At 38.6% G+C, this 15,285-nt stretch overlaps 2 protein-coding genes across 3 annotated transcripts in view; one reads left to right on the forward strand and one right to left on the reverse strand.

Moving 5' to 3' along the window:
* Window positions 1–41: 41 nt before the first annotated feature.
* Window positions 42–12,117, reverse strand: LOC121949931 (ankyrin repeat and SOCS box protein 13). 2 transcript variants are annotated; one of them, XM_042495798.2, is made up of 6 exons: window positions 12,005–12,117; window positions 3,870–4,069; window positions 3,638–3,788; window positions 2,714–2,848; window positions 1,387–1,578; window positions 42–1,293 (listed from the first exon to the last, which is right to left on the reverse strand). In XM_042495798.2, exons 1-6 carry the CDS (start codon window positions 12,036–12,038, stop codon window positions 1,043–1,045), a joined length of 963 nt encoding a protein of 320 aa, XP_042351732.1. In that variant the 5' UTR covers window positions 12,039–12,117; the 3' UTR covers window positions 42–1,042. The 2 variants fall into 2 exon arrangements, with proteins under 2 accessions (XP_042351732.1, XP_042351731.1); XM_042495797.2 differs by lacking the exon at window positions 12,005–12,117 and adding an exon at window positions 5,959–6,317.
* Window positions 10,352–15,285, forward strand: part of tasor2 (transcription activation suppressor family member 2) — a 20,822-nt gene continuing 15,888 nt past the window's right edge. Inside the window, exons 1-5 of the mRNA XM_042495795.2 lie at window positions 10,352–10,757; window positions 11,047–11,195; window positions 11,500–11,595; window positions 11,695–11,767; window positions 15,104–15,195. Of these exons, the coding sequence (XP_042351729.2) occupies window positions 10,724–10,757; window positions 11,047–11,195; window positions 11,500–11,595; window positions 11,695–11,767; window positions 15,104–15,195 (444 nt within the window). The 5' untranslated portion in view covers window positions 10,352–10,723. The remainder of the gene's footprint in view (window positions 10,758–11,046; window positions 11,196–11,499; window positions 11,596–11,694; window positions 11,768–15,103; window positions 15,196–15,285) is intronic.

A 15,285-nucleotide genomic window follows, 5' to 3' on the forward strand; every position in this document is an offset into this window, starting at 1 on the left:
TGTTGAATTTTGTCACAACAAACGATGCAACACTGAATAAATATTTTTAAAATAGTCCTGTAGTGGTCTATTTATTTACACAAATGTAATAGGAGGTAGAACCATCTGTATTATTTACAAATTTACATTAAAAATAAATACATAACATATATACAAATACATACAGTGATACAATCCTAGTAATCAAGCTACTTCATGTTTCCTCTGGGTTCAGGTAAGTGTTGATGATGATGATGATGATGAAATGACAGTCTTACATTTACATTCACTTGGATGAGCAAGCCAAGTTCATGTTTATATATTTTGAGCCCCATAAAGCAATACTCTTGGTATAAACAATGACTCAAATGATTCCAAGTAATGTGAAATTGTTGTGGTGCCAAAGCTTCTGGGAATTCACTGGTACAAAACATACACACCTACATGGGTGTGGCCACTCAGTATGAGGTGGGCTGAGCTCTGCTGGAAGTTATTTCAGGTCATTAGACTTGGTGTAGTAACAATAAGGTGTTTGACAGGCAGTCTGCACATGCCCTCACAGTCCTGGGGGGAGGTCTAATCAGTGAAAATGATTAGCATCACCTGTGGACACACAGGTGAGGTTAATTATGGGTGTGCATGGCCTTTAATTGCCAGTCGTCTTTTGGCCGTCACAAAGATGGTTGTGTCTCATCTCTCTTAACCACCAGGAGCAGCTACTTTCTTGCGAACTGCTAAAGAGAAACAGCAGAGGTGACATAAATACGTGGGTGGTGAAGATATTTTCCTCAGGAGTTAGGTGACCAAACTAGAGGTAAATGCAAGTTAATACTGGACTTCATCAGGAGGCTTTAACATGACACCAGTGGGATGCCCCCTTTTCATGAATCTCCAAAAAGACAGCTGTTTGTCTGTGCTTAGAGATTAGCCGAAAAAATAGTAATAAATTGATAGTACATGTAAATCAACACTGTCAAATTTGCTTGGGTAAACAATCTCTCTGCACCTTATTAGTGCGGCAGAGTTAAGACATTTCATCTGTGCTGCACTTCTGCCAACATCATCATCCTGTTGTTTGGCTTTCCGGAGAGAGATCTACAGAGTCAGCGGACAAAACTGGTCTAGAATTAACCTTCGACGGGCTGCTTAAGTTCTCCACAGGTGATTCAATTTCAATAACGGGAGGCGGCATGTAAGAGAGAAAAGTTATAATGCGATTGGGCAAGCCAAGCTTGGAAACAACTTCACGTGCTCTTGTGCCGAGAGCCCCTCTCACAGCCACTCTGCTGATCTGCTGTAGAGTGAGAGGAGTATCTAAGGAAGACAAAACAACACAGAGGACATTTTATTTGTGCTCTCAGATTATTTATATACTGGCAGTGACATGACTTAAATAAACAGACTTACTCTCATAGAACTCAAGGCAGAGATAAGCAGGAGATCCCCGACTGGTGTAGTGGATGGGTTTTTTGTTCAGGTTATCTCTGGCGTACACGTTCCCCCCAAACTCCACAAGTAGATCGATCAAGTTAACGCTCTTTGTTTTGGCGGCATGATGGAGGGCCGTCTCATGGAGCTTGGCAGCATTCACATTTGCTCCTATAGGAAAGAAAAAAAACTATCAGACAGAGAAGCACTTCTGTCATCTGTAGCATGCATGTTTATACACCAATTATGAATGCCAAAATGATAACTGTATAAAGAATACCATTATCAGTGAGCATAAAACAGAACCAGCGGTTGGCTCAACATACATCAGAGGTAATGTGCACAGTTATGTCCTTATCTATCTACACAAAATAAGGATTTAAAAAAAGAAAGAAAAAAGATATGATTACCCTTCTTTCAACTGTGTAAATCTAAATTAACGTGAGTAAATGAAGTGATTTACATTTTTCCCCCTTAAATTGCTTAAAATAACATTATAAATATCTAAAATTCTGTCTTTTTGCAGATTGCAATCACATAATAAAATCTTCTATTTTTATGTCAGTTCTTGATAAAGCAGTTGATTAATCAAAAGTAATCCTGAAATGCTTTCCTAATGACTTCAAAAAAAGTTTTGCCTGCCTTAAAATAAATAATACACAAAAGCACACATAGTGACAAGCAAAATATCACATTCAAAGGATACTTTGCTTAGTTTCAACCAGCTTTGTAACATAGCAGTGTGGGTAGTATGTATAAATGAACTGTGATAAATGTCCCTCCTTCTTAGCAGCACCCAGATCTCCCAGCTCAAACCCTCTACAGATTTCCTCCGGCTCTACGGCTGTTGCTCCAACTTAAATAATACTTCTGCATTTTTGTAGGCCCGCCATCGCAGACACAAAGAATATATTAGCAGATTGGGAGAGAGAGCCACCCATCTATCACTCTGTCAAAGTCAAATCTGTAAAACTAAGCAGTGCTGATCAAATATAAACCAAGATTCTGCTTATTTCTGACCTCAAATGTTTGCAGAAACATATTTTAGCTTTAACTGTTTGTTACTAGCTGACCGCAATATTATTTCCAGTGGAAAAACGGGCAAGCTTGCACAAAATCACCCACCAGCAAGGGATGGTTTATTAGTCCAGTGCAGCGCGATGCATTCTGGTAGTTGTAGGTTTTGCATTTTGTGTCGTTCCACTGCACTGACAGCCCAGTTTTATTCAAAGACCATCTTTCCGGCAGTGTAATACTCGTTTGAATTTAATTTTATCCAGCTCTAAGGTACAGAGGACAAACTCACCTGCACGCAGGAGGACTTTGGCGCAGTCATAATGTTGCCTCGCACAGGCTACGTGGAGCGGTGTCCCATAGTGGCAGTCGTGCGCCTCCATGAAAGCTCCTTGATCAATCATGAGCTGAACGCAATCTGAATTCCCTATCGTGAGACACAGGAAACATGAGGTCAACATGGTTAGAGCAAAGGAGGCAGAAAGTCACATACTTCATGCCGAAGTCTCTTTTGAGTATCTCACACTCATTTCCTGTGGACTTTACTCGAGCTGTCCTTTTTTTGTAGTTTCATCCCTCAAAGAGTGTGGAAGCTGTTGGTCAGCATGAATAGATTTTGGCTGGAGATTCACTTAAAAGCTTTTTCCTTGGTAGTTGCATCTGTTCTCAAATCAATATTGCAATCATCAGAGTGTGTTCCAGCACCTTAGCAAGCATAGCTAGAACACTTTTGTCACATAGTCTTACTGGTATTTGTGTAATTGGGTTTCTGTTTAATTGCTGCATGTTAAAAGGCTTTTAATTAATAATCAAGAGTCAAGTGCTCTGGTATAGCATTCTGCTTCCTCCTCTGCTCTCCCTTCCTGTTTTGTCTGCCACAGCCTTGCCTCTGGGAGAGGTTTCCTGTCACAGAAGACTTTTTCAGATGTTTTACAACTGGTTACAGCACAAGTTAAATTGGCCATGAGCAAAATGTGGTCCCAGCACTATTAAGGAAGAACACTGAGGAACTTAGCGAAGTTAAGGCCCACCCTTTATGATTAATTAATTCATTTTTTCCCAGATATATAACCACTTCTCACCTGTATTCACAAAGTACAAATACTGTGTGGAATCAGGTCTGGCAATGTAGGACTGACTGATAAGCAAATATGTCTTGATGGACATGGCGTGACATATACATGCATTCCTTTTCCATGTATGTAACAAGACGCACCTCCCATGCAGGCCTCATGAAGCGGTGAGAAGGTAAACAGTGGAGGATTAACTGTTGCTCCATACTCCAGAAGGAGCTTGACACATTCAAGGCTACCGGCTGCACAGGCATCACACAGCGGAGTGCTGCCGTCAATATTACGGGCATCCACCTGGAGGACAAAGAGCAATAATAAATTAAATACACGCCAATCATGCACTAATGAAGGAAGTCACCAAACGTCACATCTCACCTGTGCACCAGCATCCAGCAGCAGTCTGACACATTGAGTCTGTCCCTGTATACACGCCTCATGCAGGGGTGTGATGGAGTCGACCGCCACGATGTTCACCGCTGCTCCTCCCTCAATCAACTGCTGCAGCTGGAGGGCCCTCCCCTGTGCAGCGGCCTCATGCACTGCTGAACGGTCTGTCCAGAATCCAAGACCATGAGCTGCAAATATGTGAAGCCAAACAAGACTGAGCCTTTCTATTCACGATGCCTGCATTTTCTGGGTGTCAGCATGTTGACTTATGATTTACAAAAATCCCTCTTCAAGTTCATGTTTATTTTGTCATTCCAACCATTCAAACACAGCAGAAGTATGACTTTTTTTCAGCCAGAGCTCTTAATACAGTTCCTCATATAACATGAGACAAGAATCCTTATCAGGCTCTTGAGCTGATCATCATCATAACCAACTTGTGCAATTGTGAGGCCTGTTTGTTGTACTGCCATTTTCATGAAAATGGCATTGGAGAAGTCTTATGGTAGTGAAAAAACATTCAGTTTATATTCAGTACATGGGCAACAGCTCTGTTGGACATTCATGCAGTCAGCATGCCTTCAAAACTTGGGACATCTGTGGCATTGTGTTGTTTGATCAAACTGCACATTTTAGAGTTGCCCTTTATTGTGACCAACCCAAGGCTCACCTGTGTTATAACCATGTTAAATCTGAATCTTGATATGCCACACCTGTCAGATGGATGGATCTTACCTTGAAATAAGCATTTTAACAGATTTCTGACCAAAATTTGAATGATGATCTATCTATTGAGTTTTAGATCTTTAACTTAATCCTGGGAGCAAAAACAAAAGTGCTGCATTTAAATGTTTGTTCAGTATACATTAGCTGGAACAGAAAAGGGCAAAATAAAACCACTCATCTAAAGCATGAGGGCACTGCACTCACATACGCATATATTTATACCTCTGTCCATACTGTATATACTGTCCTATAGAGCATTCATATGTATACTGTCTGTTCTGTACATATTGGATCCATAGTGCATATACTGCATATCATAACTTCACCTGTTTATTCTGTATATAATGTCTACTGTTAGAATCACCAGTAGTTACTACATATTTTACACTTACACCTGCACTGCTTTCTATGTCTGTAATGTATTCATACGCTGTTTATAACATTCATACTACTCAAGGAGTAGTATGCAGGTTAAGACAATGCACAGGAGCGGTAAAAACAGTGACACACACAAGAGAAAAAAAAACATGTCACATAGAAAAATAAACCTTGACATAGCCTGTAAGAATAACATATATACAGAATATGCAAGATTAAGAATACGCTATAATACACTATAAATACGCTAAAATTAAAATACATATTTATAGTGTACTGAAGTATACATTTTCGAGTTATTTTATGTATATATGTTATTCTTACAGAATATGCTATATGTTTTCTCCTCTGGTGTGATGTGTATCACGGGGTTTTTACTATTATTAATATATGCAATACAACATATAATATTTATCTAATACAGTATATATTATTGTGAACATCAGTGCTTTTTGCTCTTCAAGTTAGATGCTAAGCTGCATTTTACTGCCTCAGTACCTATACTGCACCTGTTCCTGTTCTCGTACTTAACTGTGCAATAACAATTAAGCTGAATCTCATCTAATCTAATGTTGCAAACCATCGCAGTAATACTCGTGTATTGGATTCCTTTACATTGTAAGGTATGTGCTATTGGGTCCATTCACATACATATCAATACAGTCGATGTTGTTTAATATATATCGTAAAGTGTGTCACATATGCTGTTACAGAGCAAAGCTAACAGTAATGTTACGTTAGTGCCTGATGGCCTACCCTCACTAACAAGCTTACAGCTTGCTCTCAAACTAACCTCAACCACTTAAAGACAGCATGCCAGCTAACAGTGAGAGAGGGGGGAGAGTGGAAGACAACTGATATTGAAATTAAAGCCAATGAAAGCTTGTCATTGCAGCTACCAGCCCCATCCGCTCATTCGCTTAGCTAACTCAGATTTCTTGGTATACCGTTGGTCACCATGTAAGCTACTTACCGATTTCTCCATACAGGGACGGTCTGGTCCGAGTGATCTCCATTTCATGTTACCGCTCTCCTCTCCGTTAACCACGTAGATTCAGCCAAACATATCATTCATTTTAAAGCAAACGAATAAAGACTGAAACAGCTGCATTACTGTAAATTACACTGGGCAGCAAGGTGCTCAGAGATGGCAGCGGAGGTTCAGTTCAAATAAACAATGGCTTGGAATTCTGGGATATGTAGGCGGCTGACCTACAAAAGATGGAGTCCAGTCGAGGTTTCCCACACGACAAATAATTGAATAACAGGAAAAAGGGACACCTGCTGCTTAAAATTTTTTTTTAAAATACAGTATTTTTTGACAGTGCAGAAGAAGTTAATTTAGAAAGAAATTAATTTACTTGTTAGCGTCCCTGAGTTCCTCACAAAACTGAGTTTAGCTCAAAGTTTTACCTAGCTAGCTAGGTTTAGCTAATGTTGCGGCTTTGCGGCAACCTAACCAAGTGACATGATTCAAAGATATCTTTTACCTCAGTCAATATGATACAAAATTATATAGGCTATGACATCTCCAAGTGCAAAGGTAGGAATTGTTTTTTGTGTGTTTTTTGTTTGTAATAGCTAACATGGCTAACATTAGCTAGCATAACACTTGCCAATCCATAATTTGTGTCTTAGACAGCTTTGCATTTTTATTTTTATTTTAAATTGTGGTTAACAGTAGCATCTGCATGTTAAACTGAGAAAAAGTTGCTAAGAAAAGCTGTAGGCTAAATTAGGCTAACTTTGCACTGTATTGCAAAGAAACTCAAAAATGAATGTGGGGTAATGTAGCATTTATTGTAAGGGAACACGCCATTTATTGCAACAAACTCAAAAGTAAAGAATGCAAGACTGAGTCCTAAAACCAGAGATTTAGTTCCTATTTTTGCACTTCCAGTTCCATTGTCTCAAAGTCAAAGGGTTTTTTAATGTGTTTTTAATAAGATGCCAGAAACAAGGTCTAGAATAAGTTTTAGATAATGTAATGTTTTGATCTAGGGTGTAAATTATGCCATACTCGTAAAATTTAAAGCTTGTAAGTGTCTTAAAAAAGCTAACAAGTAGCTAAATAAGCTACAAAACATTATCACGTCAAACGCAGCTCGAGAGCCTTGTTGTGGTGCTGATGTTGAATTCAGACAACCATGGTGTAATTTATTTATAGCCAAACGTTAGCTTTTTACATCTGGTAATTGCATTTACACTTCAGGTATTAATTAAGTGACGTTCATTTGTAAAGAGCGTGTAAGTATCCAAAATGTTTGTTTGCCACATAGCTCATGTACTGCAATAATCAAAAATCCAATGGAAATCCCTTTGGATTTTTGACGAGGGAACCAGGGCGATTTATAATTTCGGCCTGGCCTACAAAAAACGTAACCTCTGCAGCACTCTATTGTGAGAGAGCACAAAAAGGATCACCTTACATTTTCCCATTGGCGTTTAGCTACAGTTCTCCCTCTAGAGCCATGATCTTAAACTTTCTTAAGTAAAGTTTTTTCTCTCAATGTCACCAAAAATTGAAAATATCCCTCACAGTAGATCACAAAAGTTTTTTGGAACTTTTTTGATAAACGGTGTACTTATCTATTACAATTTTGATTTGTTTGTCATGTGGTTAAATGTTTCAAAAATACAGGTTAAAAAAACACTCTTTCAGGACTGATCTAGATGCATAGTGTTAAAGACCCTGGGTTGTGTGTTACCTTTCAGTAGCAACAGTTAAAAATAATCAAGATTGAGTTCTAAAGAAAGATTGCAAAAATCCCCATGTCATTAGAGTGGCTGACTTTCAATGGCTACTTGCACTCTGCCTCTAAATATGTTTTGGTGGAGCAACAGTTGGCCTAGAAACTCCTGGAGTTCCCCTTGTTAAACCGTAACGCTTGGGCAGGTACAGTCCTGCGGTCTCACAGCTCCGAGGTGCATGTGCTCAATTTTAGAGCCATATAATGCCATATGAATTAACTGAATATATTGATGAAGGCAACCTTTATAATGTCTAGAAATATAGGCGTAATGTGTTTTGGTTTGGCCAACAGGTGGAAGTAAGCATAGTCCGTCCTTGATGTAGTGTCCATTCAATTATCAGGCAGGTGTGGTAGTTATAGTATTGTCTGCTGTGGCACTGATAATTTCTTGATCTTGTACTTCAGGTAGTTATAACTGCCCAGCAACAGATGATAGATGATAGAGTGCTGCAGTGGTGACAGATTTTTTGTAGGCCAGTGTGGAAGTTAGCATCATCCTGGTTCCCAAAAAGTCTACGAACATTTTTTCGTTTATAATAATAACAGGTTTTATTCAACTAGACAATCTTCACAAATGAACATCCCTTTTAAGGATTTTTGAAACCTAAATGCAGTTGCCAGAAATAAAAAGCTAACCATGGGCTAAAATTCAACAAACTAATCTACATGACTTAACAGTGCAGTTCAGCGTGATGATATCCTGTAGTATTATTTAGCCAATTATTAGCGACCCTCTTTTTTGAAGACCCATAAAAGCTTCAAGTTCATGAATGGGGTATTTACTGATGGGTTTATGTCGTAGAACAACACGTGAAGCTCAAGCTTGTTTAACCACAGACCTTATTCAAGGCATCTAACCAAAAACCCATAAAAAAACATACTGACTTCAAGACGAGGGAACCGTGAGTGCTGAAATGCTAACTTATTTTCGGGTTTTATTACTCATTCCTATGGGGTACTCTGTGGGGACTGTCTCAATTTGGAGCCAGCCTCAAGTGGCCATTCAAAGAACTGCAGATTTTGGCACTTCTGCAGTGGCTTCAGTTTTCAGCTTGAGGTTGCCAATTGGTTCGGCAGTACTGGTAAACATTTCATAATACACACAGGTTCCAGGTCAACATATAAATATTGTTTAATGGAGCACTGAAAAGCGTATTAATCTTATATCAGGTTATTGAGCACTTTGAATGATTTTGGCAGAATGGTCTTTAATTCAAATTCGGTCAGAAATAGCCTAATAGTTTATTTTTACGAAGTGTGAAAGATTTGGGGAGATTTAGTGGCACCTAGCAGGTTTGCAGATAGCGGATTGCAGATTGCGATTTCTTCAGGGTTCATTGTTTAGGAGGTTTTTACTGGGAGCGGAAAAATCCACAGAGGACCTGGTGATTTAAACAGATAAAAACACAAAAGAAAGCAATTTCATTTTACAAAACAGTGTTTCTCGCATCAGATAGGCTGCTAACTACAGTGGCCAATGCAAAAACGTGAATGATCGTATCTAAAGCATGGATGTCTTGTAGAAACTCTGGATAGAGACATTGAGGTGAGGCCCCATTCTTTCCTATGAGAGCTGCTCATTGGCACATGAAGAAAATAAATAAATAGAAGCTCTTTTCCAGGTATAAAATACGATAAAAATACCCGGATCTACTGAGTCATACGGCATGCGCTCAAGAGACTTGCAGCAGCGAAGCATGACAGAGTGTGTGTGAGCAGGTAACTTCTGCTGACAGAGCAACTGATTTCTGGTTTAGCGCTTTGCTAGCTTGACTGGCGGTCTAAAAAAGGTATTCTTGCAGCTCTTTCAGACTTTCCAAATGTTACAGAGCTGGACGGTTTATATCTAGATAGTGAAATGAGTTGTTTCGCAGGGGTTTTGACGTTCACAAAAAATAATTTACTGATTTACGGACGTCTCTTTCTCAATGTAAGTCAATGGGGATCAGAGGGCATCACGTGACCAACCCGGACAGTGTAATTCCACTTTTGGTCACTATGTAAAATTTGCATCAGAGCCGGACACGTTTCCTGGGGGCTTCATCACCAGTGTTTGGTTTGTCTGTTTTGGGCTACTGTAGAAACAACATGGCTATCTCCATAAATGAGGATCTGCTTCCTGTGTAGGTATGAATGCTCATTAGAAGGTAATTAAAAGACACTTTTTATTTTCAGGTGATTATGCATGACAGAAAACATACTTATATTATTTCCATTTCTGCAATATATCTCCTTAAAACATACACACTGGACCTTTATTTTTTTTTTTTATGGAGGTGTGGGAAAAAACCTTGGTGCTGAAGTTTGTTGCTGCGTCATTGGGAATGTTGGCAAAAGTGTTTGGAAATAAGTGTGTGTGTTAGCAATGATCCTGCAACCCTACTAGCTTCACTGAACCCTACTGGTTTATTGTAGAATACAAATACCCATTATAACCTTCCAGGCTGTCAGGCTGTATGAAGTTACGAATTGAAAACAGGTTTTTTTATGATTAATTTTTCGTTGGAAAAGGAAAACACAGGCACACACTACACCCACACACACACAGTGGAAGTGAACCGCAGGCGCAGACTAGCTTGAACAACTGCCTCCCCACCACCACAGTTTGGTGTAGACTTTCAAGATGGATGCTTTTGCGTCGATAGGTTTCTGTTTCTTTTTCGAAACGGACTCGTGTGGCGATCGCCTCAGCCCGAAGACTGAGGATCCGTTTGCGATGTAACGGATTTAATCCCCGTGAAACGATAACAGTGGATTCAAGTGGATATTTTTGTGTCTACGTGTTCGGACTGTCGCTTATTTTGTAACTTCCTGGTTGTCGCATTAATATGTCTGTTGAAACTGCGGCGAAAGCTCAAGTTACGAAAGGTTTTCTGGATTCAGGATACATGGGACTTTATCATTTTGCTGTAATGTTTAAAACCAAGGACAACTATTTTAAAGGAAAAGCAAAGGGAAGTCGACAAATTTCCTAAGCGTTCAGCAATGGAAAGTGGACATGGTAGTGCCTCGAGTAAAGGTGAACAGCTTTTTTTTTTTTTGTCCTCGTGTAACTTTCACTTCAGGATTAAATAAACAACGTGGATTTGATTTGTATATTTGCTGCTAACTATACTCAAGACAAAGACCTTCTGTCGCTGTATGATTAGACAAAAAAGGACGCGTAGATAAGGTGTCGTGTCTCACAGTACAAACAGTTCCAGGCGTTTGAAACTTTCCCCTTTTAGAAAAGCGAAAACACAATATACTGTAATATCGCAATATCGCGTGTAAAGTGTGCTAATGTTTGTATTTGTGTCCACTTTTAGGTGTTTTAGTACCTGTCTCTGAAACTTCTGACGTCTTCCAAAACAGTATTTTGGCTACACTTAAAAGTGCGTACTTGTATGAGGAGTCAAAGCAGTCTTTCTGCCACAAGTCTGCTGTGTTGGTAAAAAATCCAGCGCTGGAAGAAAAGGTCAGTCCAAATCTTTTTCCTCATGTCCCAGCAGTAGACGCCTTTAAACATTAAACCACGTGTAATGGTTAACCTTAAATCTGCTCACATGTAATCAATAGTTGAACAGGATTTAATGTCCTAAATGTTCATTTTTTTTTCTAAATGTATTTGATTACCGTATCTTTTGACCAACAGCAGTGACTGTTTATTATATCCTTTTTATTGTGAAAACCTGTGAAATTTTTTTGAAATGTGGATATAGGCACTCCAAACATGAAATCTTAATAACATTTGACGGCTTTCAATCTGGTTTCTTCTTCAGTATAATGCTTTCCGAGCAAAGAGAAGAGAAGCAGGATACTCAGAGGAGGACCTGAAGGAATCCTATGGTTTTTTACTGTTTGATGATGTCAACAAGGTAAAAATATTGATAGCTGGCACACCGGAAGAAAAAAACAAACATACTTCAATAAATCTTGTTGATCAAGCTGATATCAATATTTGTATTTGTTTAAAGGCTAATGCATTGGGAGAAACTGGTGTGCTCACTGGAAACAGCACGTGCACAACTCTGGGAGATCCCTCACATGGTAAATTATTACGATGTGCTTTTTTTCCCCTTTCATACTGCCATTATGTCAAACAGTAGCAAGATCACAATGACATTTTTGGATAGCTTAGCTGTGACCAAAATACTATGCTGAACACACCAAGATTTGTACACAAGAATTTATGTAGCATGTAACTTACTGGATACTTGTCTAAAAAATGCAAAGCATTCCACTAAGCCTTTCTTATTTATTTTAAGTATTTTAGTAAGTTATTACCTTGATGGCCAAATCCAGGATATTGTTCATGCATGCAGCCTTTCCGTAGTATCTGTAGTGCAGTAAAGCGAAGGAACGGTCCGTGTGGAATGTCTGGTGCTCCTCTGCATTTGAAAGTGAAAGCAAATTAAACTACTGTAATAATGTATACAAATGAAAGTGGAAGAATTTCAAACAGAAACAGAAACTATTAGTTGGTGCACACAGCAGTTCAGGATATGAATTGTGTTAGAGCCAAAAAGAAAATAAATTCAGCTTGTAGAAATTCAGCTTTTAAAAGTAGTTTTATTGTCTGTTTCACTCTACATTGTAGCATAAATATTATTATCTGTAACAAGAATTCCTTTGATTATTTTTTAGAACTTCACATTTAAAATATTTCCTCTCAGAGATTCAGTCTAATGTCTCTCCACCCACTCAACAATGTGATAAGTTAGGTTTAAACATTGGTCAAAGTCCTTGTTTTTCTGTGTACAGTGGTGTGAAACCACGCTGGAGTGGCACATGAAAACATGAGCTCCACTGTGTCACATGTAATTGAATGTAGCAGTGTTGCACGGAGTAAATCTGCGTTAATGCTCACATCCATGCCTGTTATGATATATTTCAGTTCCTTCACATAACAGAGACGCTTGTGCTTAAAATCATGTCTACATTTTAATGTTTGAAAGAGACATTTGGAAAGGCCATAATATGTTGTAACTCCCTTGACTTTGTCAGCACAAAGCTTACAGGGGAGTATAAAAGACACACCAAACCCATCAAACCAGTTATTGTCTCATTGTTTAGCCTCCTACGTTCAGATTTGCAACCTGAGAGACCTTATCTGGACCTGAGAGTTCTTACCTGAATGTTGCTTATTGTTAAAGAAGCATTTAACTGCTGGAAAGACGGTCTTTTCATAAAACTAAGCTGTCTATGCAGCAGAGATTGTCACCAGAGAAAACAGAATTAAAGGGCTGTGGCATTTGCTTTCACTCAAGAGGTAGAAAACCTAGAACTACCAGAATGCACTGTGCTGTAGTGGACCAGCAGTAACAGAAGTTTGGGTCATGTTTGATAAGCTCTACTTAGTTTTACTGTTTGATCACAGAGATGAGCAAAGAGATCTGGCTGCTGGTAAAAATGGAAGACAGAGTTTGTTGACACACAATTCTCACATCATCACGTTTGTATGTCAGAAAAAAAGCTGATTATTGTGTAAGTCTGACTAACACTGGACTTTTAAAATACATGTAAACATGTTAGTCTGACTGAAATTGTACCAAATCGAATTTCTCGAAGTCAGACTTACAAACCCAGGTAATGCGATTGAATATCAGGCTACTCCGTCGTGTTAACAGCTCAGTCAGTCCTGAACTGGCCTGAGCGTTCTGCGCAAGCTCCTAGTCACTGTGCAAGCCTCCCTTGGTGGTTAAGGATAGAAAGTGTTTGTTATTTTTGGGGGGAGAAGGGGTGCTGCGAAACATGTCAGGCATTTTGACAAAAAAACACTGAGGAGGGACTTGTTTTTGATTTTAGCTAAGGTTAGGGACATTCGACTTTAAATGATAGTATTTTGTATCATTATTACTATTAATTTAAATAAAAAAGTCGGACCCCAGGCCACCCCCCTCATCTGATAAAGTGCAAACCTTTAAAGGGTTTGGATCAGGTTTAAGTAGGGGTAACAAATATAGACGAGGAAACAGTCTTTAACACTGGCACTGAAGCTAAGCAATATACTGCTGTGGATGGGGCCGAAGCAAAGCAGATTCTAGCCACCTAAAAAAATCCATATGGATTTAAGTGTACACTATATCTGAATATTGGCTCCACTTTACCTTACACAGTAGCTGATCAAGGCAGCGGTAGACCAGCATCTCTGCCATTCAGTGGAGTAAAATGTTTTCTCAGTGGAGTCTGGCAGAGTCAGACATACTTCTGTCAATAAAATGATTTTCTCTCTGTGCTTGTATACTGGGACAAGGACAGAAGTCCAATTAAATGGCCTAATTCACAACTGCAGCTTGACTTTTCTGTGCATGTAAATGTACTGGTTGTTATAGTACAAAGCTGTTTGAAAATTGGCGGAGTAGCCCTTTTAAGTGTCTTATCTTTACTAATTTATATTATAATGACTTAATTGTACTTTGTATATTTCAGTAAGATTAGGTCTAAAGCCCAATTGATTAGAACTTGATTTTACTTTTTTTTCTTCTTTTTTTTTTGCCGAAATTGCCTAACTTAAGAAAATACACTCTTTTGTAAGACATGAACAGGCCTAAAAATGTGACTTTTAGCGAGGAAGCAGCAACGTCCAAACCTTAGCCGGCTGGTGTCAGCAGTGTTGGAAATTAACTTTTTTTTGTATTCCAAAATCTACCAGCCACTCAAAAGATTACTATTGTTTTTTTTGGCTAGTGAGTGCAGAAAATCAAGCAGACACTTGCATTTTTTACCAGCATTTGGCAGGTGGCTGGTGCTAATTTCCAGCCCTGATTTTCAGACTCCTCTCAATGCCTTTTTAGAACCATAACCAAGCTGTATTAGAAGTGGTGAAAGTAAATATAACAATCCTTGTATCTAGTGGCCATTAGAGGTACTTTCTGCTGATGGGAGACTACACTTTCTCCTTGTGGGATCAATAAAGTTTATTGATTTTCTTGTGGGAATTAACAATTAAAGCTTGAGTATGACTGCAAGCTCCAATCTGTGTAGATAAAAATGCCTTAATTATCTAAAGGGTTCACCCCTTGAGAATGGTAATTTTTTATCTTAAAGTCTCTTGTTAGTAAGTGTAGAGAAAGGTATGCATTGTCGCTTATTAAAAACATTCTGCGCAAAGAACTTAATGTAACATTTTGACTTCAGGATTAGTGAATGAGGTCATTCAGAGTCGATAATCATGTGGTGTGTCCTTGACAGCTGTGACACATTTATCTGTTAAGGTGTGGCCTTGCTGCTGTAGGAGTGTCAGTTGTTTTGAAAGGTATTTTGAAGTCATGTGCTAATATTTGTAGTTAAATTTCTATTTCCCTCAGACTTTGATAAATGACTCTACCTGCATTTATTTTTAATTGAGTATGCATTAAGTTAAAGTTCTCTGTGTTCACTAAGGTGTTTACATATCAATGTACTCTGACTGTTTGGATCAAAATCGCTGGTATCATGGGAAATCTGGATACATTGCCATCATCAAGCTGACAAAGGTATTGAAAACATTGTGAAATATTTATAAAAGGCATTATGTTTTCACTCAATAATAATAAATAAATATAACCATAACAGCATAATTGTGA

Source organism: Plectropomus leopardus, chromosome 7, assembly GCF_026936395.1.
Source record: "Plectropomus leopardus strain MGB_pleo_1.0 chromosome 7, ASM2693639v1, whole genome shotgun sequence".
NCBI lineage: Eukaryota > Metazoa > Chordata > Actinopteri > Perciformes > Serranidae > Plectropomus > Plectropomus leopardus.